This window comes from Corylus avellana, chromosome ca5 (assembly GCF_901000735.1).
Source record: "Corylus avellana chromosome ca5, CavTom2PMs-1.0".
Classification (NCBI taxonomy): domain Eukaryota; kingdom Viridiplantae; phylum Streptophyta; class Magnoliopsida; order Fagales; family Betulaceae; genus Corylus; species Corylus avellana.
In genome coordinates, this window is record NC_081545.1 from 30,800,375 (window position 1) to 30,820,377 (window position 20,003).

General features: G+C 35.8%; 3 protein-coding genes and 4 non-coding genes across 9 annotated transcripts; 3 read left to right on the top strand and 4 right to left on the bottom strand.

Moving 5' to 3' along the window:
- LOC132181031 (protein SET DOMAIN GROUP 40) lies at positions 1–6,179 on the top strand. Of its 2 annotated transcripts, none has more exons than XM_059594075.1 (6): positions 1–143; positions 495–642; positions 735–866; positions 999–1,139; positions 1,528–1,821; positions 3,530–6,179. In XM_059594075.1, exons 1-6 carry the CDS (start codon positions 1–3, stop codon positions 4,139–4,141), a joined length of 1,470 nt encoding a protein of 489 aa, XP_059450058.1. In that variant the 3' UTR covers positions 4,142–6,179. The 2 variants fall into 2 exon arrangements, with proteins under 2 accessions (XP_059450058.1, XP_059450059.1); XM_059594076.1 differs by having other exon boundaries at positions 3–143; positions 573–642.
- Positions 5,642–5,734, bottom strand: LOC132183490 (small nucleolar RNA Z103). The gene has a single exon (XR_009440453.1). It is a non-coding gene; the product is annotated as a small nucleolar RNA Z103 (small nucleolar RNA).
- On the bottom strand, positions 5,824–5,927 carry LOC132183493 (small nucleolar RNA Z103). Its single transcript, XR_009440456.1, has one exon. It is a non-coding gene; the product is annotated as a small nucleolar RNA Z103 (small nucleolar RNA).
- Positions 6,018–6,120, bottom strand: LOC132183492 (small nucleolar RNA Z103). Its single transcript, XR_009440455.1, has one exon. It is a non-coding gene; the product is annotated as a small nucleolar RNA Z103 (small nucleolar RNA).
- A 29-nt stretch (positions 6,180–6,208) lies between the features above and the next one.
- On the bottom strand, positions 6,209–6,312 carry LOC132183491 (small nucleolar RNA Z103). The gene has a single exon (XR_009440454.1). It is a non-coding gene; the product is annotated as a small nucleolar RNA Z103 (small nucleolar RNA).
- A 2,176-nt stretch (positions 6,313–8,488) lies between these two features.
- On the top strand, positions 8,489–14,008 carry LOC132181029 (sucrose synthase 5-like). 2 transcript variants are annotated; one of them, XM_059594073.1, is made up of 15 exons: positions 8,489–8,792; positions 8,896–9,050; positions 9,296–9,488; positions 9,608–9,726; positions 9,807–10,023; positions 10,447–10,542; positions 10,632–10,805; positions 10,909–11,025; positions 11,110–11,276; positions 11,455–11,679; positions 11,776–12,342; positions 12,667–12,805; positions 12,884–12,963; positions 13,076–13,120; positions 13,815–14,008. In XM_059594073.1, the coding sequence occupies exons 1-14, from the start codon at positions 8,535–8,537 to the stop codon at positions 13,077–13,079; spliced, it is 2,511 nt and encodes an 836-aa protein (XP_059450056.1). In that variant the 5' UTR covers positions 8,489–8,534; the 3' UTR covers positions 13,080–13,120; positions 13,815–14,008. The 2 variants fall into 2 exon arrangements, with proteins under 2 accessions (XP_059450056.1, XP_059450055.1); XM_059594072.1 differs by lacking the exon at positions 13,076–13,120.
- A 1,642-nt stretch (positions 14,009–15,650) lies between these two features.
- LOC132181033 (ALA-interacting subunit 1-like) lies at positions 15,651–19,091 on the top strand. The gene is made up of 8 exons (XM_059594078.1): positions 15,651–16,030; positions 16,533–16,591; positions 16,723–16,797; positions 16,892–17,008; positions 17,129–17,199; positions 17,423–17,723; positions 17,874–18,163; positions 18,819–19,091. The coding sequence occupies exons 1-8, from the start codon at positions 15,937–15,939 to the stop codon at positions 18,877–18,879; spliced, it is 1,068 nt and encodes a 355-aa protein (XP_059450061.1). The 5' UTR covers positions 15,651–15,936; the 3' UTR covers positions 18,880–19,091.
- The last annotated feature ends 912 nt before the right edge of the window (positions 19,092–20,003 follow it).

The following is a 20,003-nucleotide window of genomic DNA, read 5'->3' on the forward strand; positions in this document are numbered from 1 at the left end:
ATGGAAGTGCAGGAAGAAGGCATGAGCCTGGAAAGCTTTCTGAAGTGGGCAGCAGACCTTGGAGTTTCAGACTCGACAGGAGCGGTCCCTTATAACTGTTTGGGACATTCTCTCTCCCTCTCCTACTTTCCTCACGCCGGCGGGTACGTGCAATTTCATTTTCATCTCCTTTCTTCATCTTGGCCAATCCTCTGTCTCTCCGTTTGGTTGCCGAGAAAATTCAATATGTCAATCTTATGTTATAGTTTCTATGTTTCAATGAACGAAATGCTCAACCCAGCCATCCCAAATTGTTGTAGGCTCTTCTGGGTGGGGTTAGAAAAAAATAACTTCTTTCTCCATCCAATTGATGAAGTCAAGATTCAATCTTGATTTTATCGGTAACCAAACTGGGGTTGGGGAAGGTGAAGTTATTAGTATTTATGGGAGAAATTATTGATACTCAAATGGGTCTATCCTATTTTTTCCTCATATGTTAATGGGGAATGCTGCAGTAGAGGTTTGGGTGCTGTGCGTGATCTTAGAAAGGGAGAGCTAATTCTTAGAGTTCCAAAATCCGCTTTGATGACCAGGGAAAGCTTGTTGAAGGATCACAAGCTCTCTGTTGCTGTTAATAAACACCTTCCTCTCTCCTCTATCCAGGTTTCTTTCTATGAATGAATTTTCATTGGTTTGTTAAGTACGTAGAACTAGTTGGACATTAAGCTTATTCTACCTTCAAATTTCCAATGCAGATATTGACTGTGTGTTTATTATATGAAATGGGTAAAGGAAAGAGTTCATGGTGGCACCCTTATCTGATGCACTTGCCGCGCGGTTATGACATTTTAGCAACTTTTGGCGAATTCGAGAAGCAAGCTTTCCAAGTTCAGTTTTCTGATTGTACAAATTTTAGTTTGTTTGATTAGGTTAGGTTTCATTACCTCGATTTAGGATCTATATCATATGCTATTTATTTTCAGTTCAAATGGTTTCTGAAGTATTTAAATGGTTGCTAGGTTGCTGATGCTATCTGGGCCGCAGAAAAGGCCATATTAAAGGCAAAATTAGAATGGAAAGAAGCTAATCAACTGATGGAAGAACTTAAGCTTAAGCCTCAACTTCTGACGTTTAGGGCTTGGCTTTGGGCTGCTTCAACTGTGAGTTACTTATCCTTCTGTTACAACTAATGCATACTAACATAGGTTTGCCCATTGATATGTCATTTCTGATTTTTTAGTCAATGAGCATAGAAAATTCATATGCCTTTTTTTTTTTTTTTTTTTTTTTAAAAAAAAAACTTTCAAATGTCAGACCACAAATTGTGATTAAACATTCCCTGGCTTTGATACAATAGTCTAACAAAGAGATGGCCTGATATTTTTTTTTTTTGATAAGTAATAAGAAGTTTTAAAAAACTGGGTTATGTTCATCAATTTAATAGTCTCCATCTGTTAATTGTTGCATTCATGGGGTGTCTTAGTTGTATCTTGGCCTAGTTTATATTTGTCAGTAATCTAAATCTTTTACATCTGATCCTGCTGAAAGATATCCTCACGTACGTTGCATATACCATGGGATGAAGCGGGATGTTTATGTCCTGTGGGAGACTTATTTAACTATGCTGCACCAGGAGAGGAGACAGTTTGTTCTGAAGAAGTAGACAGTTGGATGAGTGCCCCACCCTTTCAGGTCTCTTCTCTGTTGAATGGGGACTGTGCACAGACTTCTTGCACGGAGCAATTTGATACTCATGATCAGAGGTTAACTGATGGCGGGTATCAGGAGGATATTGCTGCATATTGCTTCTATGCTCGGCAAAATTATACAAAAGGAGAGCAGGTACTGCAAACTTTCAATGACATTATTCAGAATAAAATTTGTGGTTCTTATAGCAGTTTTTTGCTGATCTATATATATACCAAATGGTTTCATGAATTGTTGTATTTGGTTTAATGCTTCTGGCTTCATTTTCCATATCTAGGAACCTAATTTTGAAGTGACTTGCCATTATTTTTAAAAGAAAATTCATTAAATAGTTTGCCTAGGGGTTACAAACCAAGTATACAAGTTATATACAATAGAGGCATGACCGTAAATTTTTTTTGATAAGTAAAAAAAAAAAAAAAATGAAGGGGCAGGAAGAAGAGGTAAGATCAGCCATCCATGATCCACGATTGCTTTCCATTTTCTTTTCATCTACCTCTGATCCTCCTTGAAAGGTCCCTTAGAGAGTGCAAGAGACATGAATTTTCAGCAATGCTTTGCTTTCTTTCTATGGCAAGTTGCTTGCCCCATTTTGAGAAACTCCGTTCTCAGCTGTTACAAACCTCCTTCCTTCTAAAGCAGCTCTTCTCTCTTTCATTTCCCACAAAAAGACTTTAGCTGGCAGCTGAATTTTCTCTCAGAATGCTAGCAGAATGTTTCTTTCTCTTTTTGACACAATTAGCTCTCAATTCCAGCAGAGTAAACTTTGAGGAATTTCTAAATGTTTGTATTTTAGCTTCCAACAGCTACTGTTGACTAAAGTTTGTTCAGATACTTGCCCATGTTTGACATGTTCTATAAATAAATCAAGGCTAAGTTTGATAATTACATCTGATTTTTTTTTGTCTAAACAACTAGACTATGAAAGAGATGTCTTTCAAAATGGTGTCTGGATCACAAAGCCTCATGTGATGATAAATGTGAAATGGCTTTTTGAGTGTAAAAATAGAAACCTGTTGGAAGTTGATATACTGGGATGACAAGTATGGGAGTGCTTAAAGAATTTTGGGTTGCTGAAGTGTTTCTAACAATATTATTGTATGACACTAATCATGTATTGTCAAACTCTGTCTTCTACAATTTTATAATATTTTATCCAAGAGCAATGAAACCCTAACTGATGCAGCAGCTTTGTAAAATAGGAAATAAACCAAGTTTGATTGAAATCAATTTGTGCTAATGGTAGATTCTGTGTTAGAAAATGGGAAGTCGGGGAAAATGGAGCTTGATTGTGGAGCCAGAAGATAACAAACAAAGAAGAAAAAGATTAGGAAGCAGAAAGATAGTTGAGGCATCTCTCCTCACTAGCGAAGAGACAAACATCTTGATCTAGAGTTTTGTGGCATCTCACTTCAAATTAACCTCAGTGGCTGCTATATTCTTCAAGGAATGTTACTTAGGAGTCGACTGCTCGAGGCGAAGGTTTTTTTTTTTTTTTTTTTTGGGCTTAGGGCTAAGTATTTAAGAGGGTAAAAAGCACATTATAAGTTGGGATACTTCAAGGTCAGACAATAACACTACTAAGATTTGAGTTAAGAATAGCTAAATTTTATGGGGCCATGACAGCCTGTTAATCAAGATTGCTGAAAAAATAAGAGCCCATTCAACTTTCTAAAGAATGAGAAATGATAAAAACATGAGTTTATAATAGATGTTTTATATTGTGATATTTTTTTGATAAATAGATATTTACAACTAATGTAAATAGTGTTATTTGCTTGCAACCAGTTTCTTAGTTTGAAAATGAAACTGGGAAACCAACACAAGTTATTATTCTCTGCAGGTTCTTTTATGCTATGGGACATACACGAATTTGGAGCTTCTTGAACACTACGGGTTTCTACTAAACGAAAATTCCAACGACAAAGTTTTTATTCCCTTGGAACCTGAAATTTATTCCTCCAGTTCATGGCCAAAGGAGTTGTTGTATATTCATCAAAATGGAAGGCCATCCTTTTCCCTATTGTCGGCTCTGCGATTATGGGCAACCCCTTCAAACAAGCGGAGATCTGTAGGACACCTTGCTTATTCAGGTTCTCAACTCTCAACAGAGAATGAGATACATGTTATGAAATGGATATCAAAGAAATGCAATGCCATTGTGAAGAATTTGCCAACATCAATCGAAGAAGACAGTTTGCTACTAAGTTCCTTTGACGAAATCCAAGATATCCATTCCATTTTGGAGCCCGGGAAGGCGTTATCGGCTTCTAGAGAGATTAGGGCATTCTTAGAAGCCAATAATGTAGAAAGTGATAGTAATTTACTTCTCTCCAGGAAAATTAGAAGGTCAATCGACAGGTGGAAATTGGCTATCCAGTGGAGGCTCAGATACAAGAAGATCCTTCTTGATTGCATTTGTTATTGCACTGAAATAATAGATTCTCTCTTCTGAGAAATGTTTCAGCTTTGAGAATTGAATGAGGCCTAGTTTAATACTCCCTCTCTCTCTCTCTCTAACCGTAGAATGCCCAGATACATATTCCACCTGGATCGGATCGTCAAAACCAGAAACTGACAATGAAAGATAATAATTTTGTTCATATTATGGTTTGGTAAGTTCTCAAAACCGCAAAGCTCAAATATTGCATCTCATGTGGAGGTCGTGAAACAGGTGGGTATGACATCCAACTCATGTTTTAATTTGCATACAATCACAAGCTTGGCGTATAGGTTCATTTCCAATACTGATCGTGAAACACCATGAGCAGCAGGATGTTGAGGTCCGAAGTTTGAAGTGAAATTTTTGATTTGCCTGTTCCTAGTCGTCATGGGAAAGAAAGGCAGAAATAAAAAAGAGATTATTCCATGAGAGCTTGTCCAGTACTACCAGTACCTGAAATGCATCTCCTTTGCCCGCGCGCAATAGCTCTACCTGGACCTGGCGTGCCGCCTTGCCATGCAAGCGAAGCGCAATTGGCGGCGGGGGGCAGCAGTGAGGAATCTTGGACAATGGGTAGAAGCCCAATCCAGCAATATCGCATGAGTGAAGAAGGGCAATGCCGCTTGTAAAGCGCTTACCAGATGAACATCATAATCCAAATATTCATAAAGTGCTGATAAAGAGTACAAATCTGATAAAAAAAAATCAGATTTGTCAATTTGGTTGGTTAGTTATTGATTCAACCATACATTCTTAATTATTTCATAATTTGTGGGCTGTTATATCAATTTGTATTCTGAACTTATTGGTTGCAGCACATACTATCTTCATCACTTAAGATGAGAAATGCTATCACTATTAGAAGCAAAATTTAGTAGCGATTTTAATTGGAAAATGGATTTGGACTCAGGCTGGAGAAGGATAGCAGCATGGTAATAGGGGTCATCCATCTGTTTTGAGATGTTCATCGCATACGTTGATGTATAGTATTAGTGATATTGAATGATTATATATATTCGAGTATATGGATCATAGAACATAAGATTGAGAAAAAAAAAATGTATTAACCTCAATTCATTATTGTTTGTACCATATAATTTGTCGGACACCATAAGTAGAGTTTGTATCCCTACACGTAAAAGGAACATTAAGAGCAAATCATCAGACATTTCCCTTAAGTAAAAAACTTTACACGAACTGAACATTCTATAAAATTCGATTCTTCAAAGCTTCTTGTCGATCCGCCACGCTTCACCTTCAACTACAGACAACAGATTGCAGGAGGTACAAGGAACAAAAGACTATGACCCCAGTCGGTGAAACTACGCAGATTCAAGTATTTGGCCAAAACAGACCTGCAGTTTAATTGTTAGCCTTATATATTAACATTATGAATTACCGTAATACAAACAGAATTCTTGAGATAGCAATACTCTGTGATTGCATTTGATTAAAATTTTAATTTTCATTGAATGGTATAAAAAGAATGATCAAATCACAGTAATGAGAGAGATGGATCAGAACATTTGGCTTGGTTTCTCAAAAGAGAAAAATCGCACAGTTTAATCAGCTTCGATCATTTGGGGAAAGGATCATCACTTCCATCTCTCATAAATTACATAAACATTTAAACAAAGACTCGGACAATTATAGTAAGATTACAAACATAAAAGAAATAAAATCGAAGACCAATAATGGATCAGAATACTGGCTTGGATTCTCCTAAAAAGAGAATTACAAAAATGTAGCACAGTTATAATCAGCTTCGATTATTTGGGGAAATAGTCATCACTTCCATCGTTCACAAATTACACAATCATTTAAAACAAGTTTCGAAAAAAATTGTGTACATTCAAAAACACAAAAGAACTAAAATTGACGACGAAGAATGGATCAGAACACTGGCTTGGATTCTCCTAAAAAGAGAATTACAAAAAATAGCACAGTTATAATCAGCTTCGATCATTTGGGGAAATAATCATCACTTCCATCTTTCACAAATTACGAAATCATTAAAACAAGTTTCGAAAAAATTGTGTACATTCAAAAACACAAAAGAACTCAAATTGACGACGAAGAGTGGATCAGAACACTGGCTTGGATTCTCCTAAAAAAGAGAATTACAAAAAATAGCACAGTTATAATCAGCTTCGATCATTTGGGGAAATAATCATCACTTCCACCTTCAACATTGTCACGATTTCGTTTGATTTTCTAAATCAAAGAATAAAATTATAAATTGAAAAGAAAACACATGAAATTTGCCCAAATCTGCAAGAAAGATTGAGCCACTAGACTCTCTCTCTCGAAGATTCGCAGAGACGGAGCAACTATGGGCGTCAGCTCATACGCAAGCGCTCACTGCCATCTGAGCGCCGGTAATCAGTAAATGACGCCGCGTGATATTCATTCATTCAAAGGAAAAGAAGTGAAACCCTAACGCTAACGCTATAGCTGTGTACATCGCTCACCGATGTGGCGGAGGCTTCTTACAATGATTTTAGTGAGAGAGAGGTCAAGGTATTTATAGCTGGTCTTCTTCTTCGAAACCCTAATTTTGACCTGGGTTTAAGGATTGAAGGCTGCTGCCGTGCCACGTGTAGGGCAGATGCTCTTCTCCATAAAGCTCTCGGTCCAGAAGGGCCGTGCTTGGGTTGCCAATTCCAGGCCTAGTGTTGGGGCTGGGCCAGACTTGGTTCAGTTGACTCCTGGACATGTTATTCCATGGTGTTTGCCCCGCCCCAACTAGGGCCAACCTGACCCGTGGATAGTCTTTTTTTTTTTTTTTTTTTGTAACTTTATAGCCAAAGCTTCTATGAATTGATGTATACTTGAAAATGAAGAATATTTTTTTTTTCATTTAATAAAAATAAGTTTCTAAATATTTTCGTTTTTTATTCCTATTTAATAAGTTCCAATTGTGGGATTATTTTTTGTTTTAAAATTTGTTATGTGTTTGTTCTAAACTTTAACTATATACATAAGTAATGTTACAAATCCCTTTTGTGTGTCTCTAAGGATGATGTGCTTCTTAAAATCACAATTGACCTTGTGATTAATTACTATTGGATTAAATGATGATTTTAAAAGATACATCATTTTTTTGAGAGATATAAGAGTGACACAAGCTAGAATGACTTTTAGAAATATTACTCATAAAAACATGGTTTGAACTCAATACTACCGTTGATTAAGTAATGCTAGAAGTCATTATTGTGTCCCTTTAAAAATAATGTGGCTTTTAAAATCACCACTAGGCATATGAGGCGATTTTGAAGCCATCTCATTCATGGAGTGACACAAGAATGACATAAGAGTGACTTATAAAATTACTACCATTGGTCTACTCTGATACCATCTTATTCTATCGAATAAATGGTAATTTTAAGAGCCATATAATTCTTGGAGGGATACAAGAGTGACACAAGAGGGACTTATAGCATTACTCCAAGATTACTCTTATGGATTATGGAGTAATGCTAGAAGTTCTTCCTGTGTCATTCTTATGTCCCTCTAATAATGACGTGACTTTTAAAATTACCATTTGATCAAAATTCAATAATAATCAATTACAAGCTCAATGGTAATTTTAAGAACTACATAATTATTAGAGAGACGCAAGAGTGACATAAGAGAAACTTGTAGCATTACTTCATACATAGGCAATGCCTCAAGGAGTAAGACCATGAGCAACATTTATCAAGGATTTGAATCCATAACAATTAGCGATTCAAAATATTGTAATTGTCAGCAATTTAGACAATAAAGAGAATTTATGTGAAACTCAGCTGTTCGATAGATGGTCCGACCGTCCAAAATGTATTTGAAAATCCCACGTGAACTTTCTCACAAAAAGAATTTGGGCGGCAGATCCTATATATATGTATATCCATTTAATTAGCAAAAGGAAGGAGTTGACGTGAACCAGGTTGATTGAAACTCAACATGGAGTTTCCAACCTAAAAAGACTGCAATGAGACAAGGTAAGGTGTTGCCGTGGAGATGGCAGCTTTTCATATTCCTTGTTATGGTCACAAATGGCATAAGACAGAAAGTAAGGAAAGAATGATACCCAGTACTTCCGTGAGAGAAATAGTGTCCATGGTGGCTTTGCTTTTTAACCTGCAGAATCTCATAAATTCTTTTCTTTTCTTTTCCTTCCCTCACTTGAGAGATGTTCTTTACTTTCTTCTTCTTTTTCTTTAATTTTTCCATCCAGAAAAAAGGTTAGAAGAAACCCGAAGCAAGCTCCTGATAAGTTACCCATGCATGGATTGATGATAGTGATATCTATAGCTCTATAAATGCAGAAATCCTAGATACTGATGAGGAAATAAAAAAAAAACAGCTTGTTAGAAATCGTCTCCAAACTCGTATTTTTTGAATAAGTTCAGAATTCCTCAACATGTCTTCTGAAACTTCTGCCAAAAAGCCTTCTGCGGCAACCTTGAAAAGCTCCGAGTCAAAAGCTGATAACATGCCAGATGACTTGAAGCAGAGCCGGTACCAAATGAAGAGGTGCTTTGCCAAATACATTGAGAAGGGAAGAAGGATAATGAAACTTCACCATTTAATGGAGGAAATGGACAAAGTCATCGATGACAAGAACGAAAGAAACCAGGTCTTGGAGGGTTTGCTTGGCTACATTCTCTGTTCCACACAGGTTCTTATATTTCTTTTTTTACTCACCATTTCCTTTGCCAACATTATGAGATTGAAATGATAGTTTTACTGAGTTTTCTATGCCATACGCTTGAGATTTGCAGGAAGCTGTTGTCATCCCACCGCATGTTGCCTTTGCCATAAGACCAAATCCTGGATTTTGGGAGTTTGTCAAAGTCAGCTCTGATGATTTATCGGTTGAGGCCATCACCCCTTCAGACTACTTGAAGTATAAAGAAATGATAACAGATGAAAAATGGTATGCCTTCTCTCTTCCTTTAGTTCTAATTGTTTGCTTCATATTTTTCCTATTTGTTTTTGGATTTATTTTAGAAACCCAAATGTAATAAGGAGTAGAAGAGGATCCATGAAAAAGGGAAAGAAAAGTTATTATCCACTCACCCTCTTTGATCATCTGTATCACATACGTATTTTCTGGCTTAACAGCATTGTTTCTCAGCTTGTGGTTCAAATATTGTGTAATAACTGCATATTACTTTGCAGGGCAAAGGATGAAAATGCTCTGGAAGTGGATTTTGCAGCATTTGACTTCTCTATTCCTCACTTAACCCTATCTTCTTCAATTGGAAATGGACTCAATTTTGTTGCAAAGTTTGTAACTTCAAAGCTTAGTGGAAGAATGGAGAATGCACAGCCTCTTGTGGATTACTTTCTATCACTAAAACATCTAGGAGAAGTATGGGAAAGGCAGAATTTGATTCATTTTAAGAAACTTCGATAAAAAAAAAGTTTTAACTTAATTTCCATTATGGAGAAGTATGGTTCTGAATGCTAATGGTGGTTGTAAATTTGCAGAACCTTATGATAAGTGACACCCTCAATACTGCCCCGAAGCTTCAGGCGGCACTAATAGTGGCTGAAGTGTACGTCTCAGCACTCCCCAAGGACACTCCATATCAGAATTTTGAGCTAAGGTGATCTATCTAATACTTAGTTTTTGTTTTTTTTTAGCAGACCCTTAAAAATTGATATCTGGTAACCAAATTCTACACAGGTTTAAAGAGTGGGGCTTCGAGAAAGGGTGGGGAAATACTGCACAAAGAGTAAAGGAAACAATGAGAGCAGTCTCAGAAGTACTGCAAGCACCTGATCCAGTGCATATAGAGAAATTATTTAGCAGACTTCCTGCAATATTCAATGTTGTGATTTTCTCTCCTCATGGCTACTTCGGCCAAGCAGATGTCCTGGGCTTGCCTGACACTGGCGGGCAGGTGAGACGTTTTGATTTGGCAGTAAAGAAAGTAGTCTGCTTGCAACAAATGGTTATAAGAATTTTCAAAATTAGTATGTATATATATATCTACTCTGTGGTCCGAGAATGTTTTAAACGAATGGTTTTAAAGAGCGTTGAAAGAAAGAGTCTCACATGAAAAAAAAAATTAAAAAATAATGCCAAGTTATTGCTGCGATTGCTTTGCAGCAAGCAATATTTGGGTGTATACACTTGTGCGTGGCAGTGGGCTGTAGGGCGTTAGTAGCGCCTTGATGGTCAAATTTTAATGACTGTTTTATAACACTGAAAATTCTCTCTCTTGTCTCTCTCAAAATCTTTTGTATTCTTAAAACTTGATTTAGTGTTCCTACAGAATTGACACTCATTAGCTAGTTGGCACTTTCCTCTGTATTGTAAACAGGTAGTTTACATTCTGGATCAAGTGAGAGCTCTGGAAGAAGAATTGCTGGCTAGAATTAAGCTGCATGGGCTGAATGTGAAGCCTCAAATTCTTGTGGTTAGTATCATCAACAGCCAAGAAAAATTTCCCAATCGCAGCAGTTTAGTTTGAAAGTATTATGTGATCATGTTTGTTGACCATAACAGGTAACACGGCTCATACCTGATGCCCGGGGAACCAAGTGTAACCAGGAGATTGAACCAATCATTGGCACTAAGCATTCCAACATTCTTCGGGTGCCTTTTCAGACAAAGAATGGAGTCCTCCGCCAGTGGGTTTCTCGTTTCGACATTTATCCCTATCTTGAGAGGTTCACTCAGGCATGATTCTAAACTTCATCTACTGACACATTTTTTTTTTTTTTTCCCCTCTTGTGGGCTTCAGTTAATCTTATGAATTTTTGGGTCTCTTCTATATAAACAGGATGCTACAGCAAAGATCCTAGACATCATGGAAGGGAAGCCAGATCTTATAATAGGAAATTACACTGATGGGAATCTGGTGGCGTCTCTCATGGCTAGTAAACTTGGGATAACTCAGGTGTCCTTTCTTCATCAGTTGATGCAGCTATAGAGTTTCTCTTGATTTCCATATTTACTAATCTATAGTTTACTTACAAACCAGGGAACTATTGCGCACGCTTTAGAGAAGACTAAGTATGAAGATTCTGACATCAAATGGAAGGAGTTGGACCCCAAGTATCATTTCTCATGCCAGTTCATTGCTGATACAATTGCAATGAATGCAACGGATTTCGTCATCGCTAGCACATACCAGGAGATTGCCGGAAGGTTAGAGAATTACCCGTGTGTTAGAATATAAATTAAATAATTAAATTTCATCTTTTTTCTGTTAGCTTAAACTCTTAGAATAAGTGATGATTTAACATGAAATTTGTCTAGCTTGAATTGTTTGAGGTATAAATGCAATAAAGTCTGTTTAATATGAATTTGATTGTTCTTGTTGCAGCAAAGACAGACCAGGACAGTATGAAAGCCATGCTGCATTCACACTCCCGGGCCTTTGCAGAGTTGTTTCAGGCATCAACGTGTTTGATCCCAAATTCAACATTGCTGCCCCAGGGGCAGACCAATCCGTCTATTTCCCTTACTCTGAGAAAGAAAGGAGACTCACATCATTTCATCCCGCCATTGAAGAATTACTCTACGGTAAAGAGGATAACAATGAACACATGTGAGTACTGTTGAAGAATTACTCTATTTTTATGCTGCTAAGTAGTCTGAATTACCTAACATTGCATCTGAACTTTTTATATATGTGTGGAAACAGTGGATATCTAGCAGACAGGAAGAAACCAATAATCTTCTCAATGGCAAGGCTGGATGTTGTGAAGAACATTACCGGATTAACTGAATGGTATGGGAAGAACAAGAGGCTGAGGAGTTTGGTTAACCTTGTTCTGGTTGGGGGCTTCTTTGATCCTTCCAAATCAAAGGATAGAGAAGAAATGTCTGAAATCAAAAAGATGCATGCATTGATTGAAAAATACCAACTTAAGGGTCAGATAAGATGGATTGCTGCACAAGCTGATAGGCATCGAAATGGAGAATTATACAGATGCATTGCTGACACAAAGGGAGCTTTTGTGCAGCCTGCTCTGTATGAAGCATTTGGCCTAACAGTCATTGAAGCAATGAACTGTGGACTTCCGACCTTTGCAACCAATCAAGGAGGCCCTGCAGAAATCATTGTTGATGGGGTCTCAGGTTTCCATATTGATCCCAGCTATGGGGACGATTCAAGCAACAAAATTGCAGATTTCTTTGAAAAGTGCAAGGTGGATGCCACTTACTGGAGCAAGTTTTCAGTGGGAGGTCTGCAACGGATAAATGAATGGTAATCACATTAACCAGAGTTTTTCGATCATTTTCAGAAGTGCATTGACTGGATTAAGTATCGTTAATTCTGTTAAGAGTAAATTTCCCAATTGCAAAACAAAGTAAATGCCTACCTGAATCTGCTGGTCTTCGAGGGGACCGGAGACACTCCGATAATTAAGTCAGTATACTATACTCACTTAATCATTGAAGTGTCTCCGACAAGCGGATTCCTGTGATCATTTACTTTGTTTTGCAGGAACTCGATCGTTGCTCCGGCTGTCGGGAAATTTGCTCTAACAAAATCTATATGAAATTTGAATCATTTCTGCTCTCTTTGTAGCTACACCTGGAAGATATATGCAACAAAGGTGTTGAACATGGCGTGCATTTATAATTTCTGGAGACAGTTGAACAAGGAGCAGAAACATGCAAAACAAAGATACATCCAAATGTTCTATAATCTCCAATTCAAGAACTTGGTATGCTTTTTTATATATTTTCTTGTAATAAGTTTCAGGAATTGGCTCCTGTTTCTCACATGCCATTGATTGTTACAGGCAAAGAATGTGGCTATCCCAATTGAAGAAGCTCCAAAACCAGCTACGAAGCCAGATATCAAACCACAGCCCTCAAAAAGGCATGTTTAGTGGAAGCTTTCTTAATCTTATACGACTTCAAATGCAAAAATAAAATCATATTTGGATCATATTTAACAGATTTATTTTTTATTTTTTATTTTTCCCCCTCAGGTAATGAAGCGTCTGGAGCTCCTTAATCCCCAAACTAATCTCTCGGTACACATAATAACCGAAATTGTTTGTGACGTAATACCAATGTTAATCTTTCAATGAGAGGACCTTTTACTACAAGTTCCTCGCAAGCTCACATGTCTCCACGTAACATTTATCACGTCCGAGTTAAAATGTGGTCTGCCATGTGACAATTCACCTGGCATTTTTCACGTTAATAAACTGATGTGACAATTCATGCGTTACTTATCATGTTAGTCACTAAAATGTAAGTACGATACTCATTTTCATAAAATGTGGACTATCACGTGAGTTTGAAAGGAAATTGTAGAAAAAACCTGCAGTACCCAAGCATTTTCTTCTCTCAATTTCACATATTCTTTCATTTAATTCACTTTTTCTTGAACATTTTCTAGATAAATAAAGGGACGCTACCAAACGTGTTAGATCAAGGATTACTCTTGAAATAGTCTGTTTATTAGAATATATATATATATTTTTTTCTATTTCTATTTTTGTTATAATTTTGCCAAAGCAAAACTATTGGCAATATATCTTCTCTAAAAATAAATTTTCAAAAGTTAGCTATTTTGGAAAACTCAAATAATTTTCAAGAATAAATATTCTGCATGCATGAATAATTAATAACAAATAATTTTCTTTCTCTTTTATTGGTTGCGAAGAATGTTTACATTTCATTTATTCTAAGGTACTTCATTTTTTTTTTTTTTTTTTGTAGCACGACACGTACACAGTCCCGACTGCAAAGGTTGTTTGGAGCTTAAGGATCTAACAATGGTGTTCGTGTTATGTCTCGGGCGCGCATATCAGCATATGTATGAATAAGAATGTATTATTGGGCCTTTTGTTGTTTGTAACCCTTCCTTTTTTTTAATGCGGATTAATGTATTTACAAAATAAATAAATCTATTGTGTAACCCTTTTCACCTTCCCATGTATTGAATAACAATAATAATAAAAAAATTATGTTGTGTAAGAGAACTGGATTTTATGTGTTGAAAGATCAACAAGTTCTGTTGTGAGTGAGTCTTTTAAATGTTATAATAAGCATTCTATTCTTTTATTTATTTTATTTTATTTTTTAATATTGGGATCAAATATTTCATGCATGCCATGCCTTGATGTTTCAAAATGAAATAAATTTATCTGTATTATGTTATGAATTTATATGTCACAAAAGCCACATTTTCTAAGAAATAGATAATTAACCTAATGTATTATCGGAAGATGAAACATCTCAACATGCAAAAAGAAGAAAACAAATAGCTTCTCTGATTGTTTCGGAAGTCGTGGTTTATGGGACTTATATAGATAAAGAGAACATATGTTTTTTCAGACCAAGTCGATAAGGGTTTTTACAGCTTTTTTATTTGTAGCGTCTAGACCCGGTATGAATGATCTAGCGAACAAGTGATTTTGCCAAATTACAATCTTTAGCTTGTATAGGCCTATGGCGAATGAGCTATATATTCTGTATCTTCAATTAAGCATTCTCATCCGGACTTGTCGGGACCGAGTCTCTTGGACCTTTTGCAATCTTTTAGTCAACATGCTCTCGGCCGAGCTTGCAATGAACGAGCTAATTTGTTAATATTTTCGAACTTCTAATGGGAAAGTTCTCATTAACTACAAACTTATAGCATTTTGAGTAAGTTTTTCAAAGGCACTAAAGCTTTTCTTCATTTGATGTCAAAATTAAAAGATATGGTCATTTTACTCGGACGAGGTTAGTGCTAGACAACATATACAAACTTGAATTCTTATGTCTTGGATCAAACTTTTACACCAACTTAACTATATATCTAATACTGGCAAACAAACATGTTTTTATACTAAATTTACCAATATTAAAAACCTATCATTCACCAAGAATTCAACAAATATAAAAGAATAGCAAGCAGCCCCCCAAAAAAAAAAACAAAAAACAAAAAAGACCCAGAAGAAGCCGTATAGAAGAGGCAACAAAAGGACAAAGTTTTCATCCAAACTGAATCGGAGGAATTTCCTTCAACCTAGTTTATAAAAGTGACATGTGTCCATTTTTTAATAACATGTGAGATGTATATGAATTTTTAATAAAATATATTTTAACTTTGTCCTTACTATTAAAAAAATATATACATCTCACATATTTAAGGAACATATATCACTTTTATAAGCTAAGTTGAAGGAAATTCTTCTGATCCAGTTTGAAAGAAAACTTTGTTGGCAACACAAACAAGAGCCTTAAAAGAAGGCAAAAGTTAACAAAAATAAAATATTACATAAAAAATAAAAAGTGTCAAAATATAATCAAATCTCTGTTAACCGCCGAGTCCCGAGCCCCCTATAAAATGCCTCATATTATATTTTGAAAAGCTACCATCCTGTATTAAATAATTATTTTGGAATAATAATAATAATAATAATAATTTTTAAAAATAATAATACTATACGACGAGGAAGTAAAAGACCGGTAGTTCCGCTCATGCGACGAACCGAACAAACCCATAAACAGCCAATTGCCAATCTGATTTGAGGTTCTCCTACCAGACTCCTACCTCCTTTTCCGCAACCGTTTTTCCTCCTCACTCCCAACAACTTTTTCTTTTCGCCTTTTAATTTGTCACGACAAAACAAACGCATGTAACGAAATAATAATAATAATAATAATAAAAATCCCCCACCCAAAATACAGTTTCTATCTTTCCTTTTTAATTTCATCAAAGAGCAAAAAAAGAAAAAAAGATTAAATTTTTACCTTTGATTTTATCTTTTTTAAGAAGATCACCGTATTGTTAGATTTTTCCATTGTTCCTATAAACCGTCATTCCCTTCTCTCTTTCTGTGTGTGTGGGGAGATGAATACCAAAGGAGAAACGAGCTCGGGAGGGGCCAAAGATGGGGCTTTGGATTCATCCTCCGCTGCCAAGAAGAATTCCAAAAAACCCAAATGTGAGTAATGGCTATTCTTCTTCTATGGCATTTCAATTAAGCACTGTTTTTCTATATTGGGTGATTGCATATATTTTTATATATCTACTTTTTTTGCCTCTTTTTTGAGCATGTACTGCAATCTAATGAAGAATTTGATTAGCATTATTAATCTTGGCACGTTTTGTCTTTGCCATTGAAATTACCGCATCTATTTTAAGAATCCCAGATATTCGATTTGTGAGGGTTACAATTCATAGAAAGTGATCTTGCATTTGTAAGATAAGCTTTTAAAGCCACCAGTTGAATTGGAAGCAGTAAAATATGGGTTTTACTAGATCACAGGAAAAAGGGTTTTTATTTTTATTTTTTATGGCGTTTTAGTTACATTTGATGGAATGTTAACACAATGTATGTTTTAAAATTCTTGTCTTTTACTTGCAAAAAAAAAAAAAAATCTTGTCTTTTGGAGTAGTTTTTTTTTTTTTGTTTTTTGACAGATGCATTCTTTTCTTTATTGCAGATTCTAGGTTTACACAGCAAGAGCTTCCTGCTTGCAAACCAATTTTAACACCTGGATGGGTATAGCTCAGCATGTACATTTTTAATTATAGAATGCTATAGCTTTTTGCTTGGCTTCAATTTCTAGTGCATTTGCTCATTCTCTTCACATATCAGCTCTTTTTTTTTTTTGAAAAACTTTTGGGTTTCAGGTCATGACAACTTTTATCGCTGTTGGCATTATCTTCATTCCTATCGGCTTTGCTTCCTTATTTGCATCAGAACGTGTAAGATATTTTAATCCTTTTAATTTCTCAAGAAGTTCTAGTGTTAGCAGTGGAGTATTATTGAACAGGAAACTATCCATTTTTTGACATGCAGGTTGTGGAAATTGTGGACCGCTATGATGAGGATTGTGTTCCTCCTAATTACAGCTACAACAAGCTTGCATTTATTCAAAGTAGTGCAACTAACAAGACATGTACTAAGAGATTGACTGTTAGTACCAATTTCTTCAGCACTATGTGTTTGATGTAGCTTAGGCTTTGGTTTCCCTTTACATATTATTTCTTTGAACTATCCAGTTCTAAAAGTGTGCAGTAATTTGATAATTTTCAGGTTCCAAAGCAGATGAAAAGTCCCATCTATATCTATTATCAGCTTGATAACTTCTATCAAAATCATCGTCGGTATGTTAAAATTACTTGTAAAAAATTATTTATTTTATCCGGTTTTTATCCGGTTATTCTGTCTTTTGGTAAGGATATGGATGGATGGAATGTTAAATAATTACACATGTAAACTTTGACACACATTTTTGCAACAAATTTATCATCTTCCATTCATACTTTGCTTTTTTTTTTTTCTTGAAATATTTGGGAACTTATCTGGAATGTGTAATACTATTATCAGATATGTTAAGAGTAGAAGTGACAAACAATTGCGGAGCAGGGCGAGTGAGGATGAAACAAGTGACTGTAAACCGGAAGCTGTCACTAAAAACAATTCTGCAATTGTTCCTTGTGGCCTCATTGCTTGGAGTTTGTTTAATGACACATACGGCTTTTCAGTGAAAAACAAGGTGCTAGAGGTCAGCAAAAAAGACATAGCATGGAAAAGTGACCAAGAGCATAAATTTGGCTCTGATGTCTATCCGAAAAATTTTCAGAGTGGAAGTCTGATTGGGGGTGCCAAACTAAATGCCAGCATACCTGTAATATGTCTTTCTTTACTTCCTAGCTTGTTGAATCTTTCCATGTTCCTTCCACCCTTCACCTCCCCAGGCCCCCTTTTCCCTTCCTTTTGAATTATCCTCTCTTGTATGTTTTAAAGAAGCAATTTTTATTGGTTTTGCATGTTACAGTTGAGTGAACAAGAGGATCTTATTGTTTGGATGCGAACTGCGGCACTGCCAACTTTCAGAAAACTATATGGGAAGATAGAGACAGACCTTGAAGCTAATGATGAAATAACAGTGGTAATACAGAACAATTACAACACCTATAGTTTTGGTGGCAAAAAGAGGCTGGTTCTTTCAACCACAAGTTGGATTGGTGGTAAAAATGATTTTCTGGGCGTAGCATATCTTACTATTGGTGGACTGTGCTTGTTTATGGCTATTAGCTTCATCCTTCTGTATGTGATCAAGCCAAGGTGAGTGGATGGTTTAAAAATCTTATGTATCACTGTGCTCAGTCAAAACTAGTTCCCCTTTTTGCTATGAAAAGTCTGATTCAATATTGTACAATGGATTATATAGTAGCTAAAACTGGCTTTTAGGTATCTGTAGGCAATTGTTTACTTGGTTAAATACCAAATCCTTCCAAATTTTACGCATGTTCATCAATGTTGATGAGCTTTTGATAGCATTGATCCATATTAGCACTTGTACCACATTGTGTACTTTTCTGGACTTAGGGGGATGTCATAATAAAATTTGTGGTTTTGTCCTTAATCAATTTCTTTAAAGGTGGTACCCACCCAGATCCAAGTTCCGACACCTAAAGGTTCCCGCAAACAAGATACAAATTTAAAAATTCAGCTGCTTCTCATAAGGGATTCATTCTATCATTTTCTACTTTAGGTTGACAGCCATAATTAGAACATATTTATTTAATTGGTCTTGTTGAAAACTTATATGTTTGGGCATGTTCCACTATTTCTTCTCCTTCATCTGTACAGACAACCAAATATTGATGCCTCCCTGATTCAGATATTGATAATTGGTTCCTTAAATTGAAAAGCTAACTGATTGTAAAGTCTAGTCATTTTTAAGATGTGTCTGAAGTTGTTATTGGTTTCGTTGCAGGCCTCTTGGGGACCCATCCTACTTGTCTTGGAACAGAGGAAATGTGACTGAAAGTTTTTAAGATGTTCCTGTCTCTCATGTCCAGCGTTAAACTTTCTTACTAGGCTGAACCTTATCTATGTTTGAAACATTCAAATTTGAGTGTATATAAAGAAAGGTCTGCTGTGATCAATATTTTTCTCTTTTAAGAACCAATGTGTTGTTCTAAGTTGATGCTAGGATCAGTTTTGTTATAAATATTTAATAAAGCTAGAGAGATTTACATGTTCGATTCCCTCCGGTTCCTGCAATGCACGTAGTTCATGGGTGATTGAATGTATCTGTGGTGATAGTCTTGACAATGGATGGGCATTTCCCTAATGTAATTGAAAGAAAGAAACATACAGCTATACTTAACTTTTTAGATGGATTACTTGCCTAAATTTTTAATGCAGAAAATGACTGCATGGCACTACTGTTTGTTTTCCTTGTTTCTTGGAGATATCATTGTGCTTTTTGTTTACCATGTGGTTAGAGGATGTAAATACTACCCTGTTAGTTCCATCAAGTCCTCTCAACTTTGGGTTATTTGGACCACTCATTCTACTGTGGCTCGCTAGATAAGTTTCTTCTATAGATTGATGCATTATATGACTTTAAATTGTCTTATATTGTAGGCTGCTTTCAAAGTCACCTGGTCAAAATATATAGGGAAGGAGATTCACCTAATTCATCTTCTTAAATCCCTCTCTGTATATATCTTTAAGAAGATAATTAGGTGAATATAAACATGAACAAATTCATATTTTCATTATTTGTAATTGCTGTTGTGCTATACCATGGTGAAGATCAGTCATTAATCATTTGTGTTCATTAATTGAGGATCTCCATTTTTGGATTTCTGTTTTATTAATACATAGCTAAATTTTGAACTGTGTCCAGAAACTCCCCTATAGCAATTTCCCCTTTTTTGTTGGGCTCATGAAGAGAATCACTACTTCACTATGATTGCTTTCAATTTTTTCTCTTTTCTTTTTCCATTTTCAACTTTATCCTGTTCTACTTCCTCTTGCAATGCTTATTTTGGGTTTATTCTTGCATCACTTGCGAAACATTACAAAGGATAATTGTGACACCCAAAAAGTTAGTCTAACGTTGAAAAGATGAACCATCCACATCTAGTGAGTCAATTATAAAGGTGTTCAT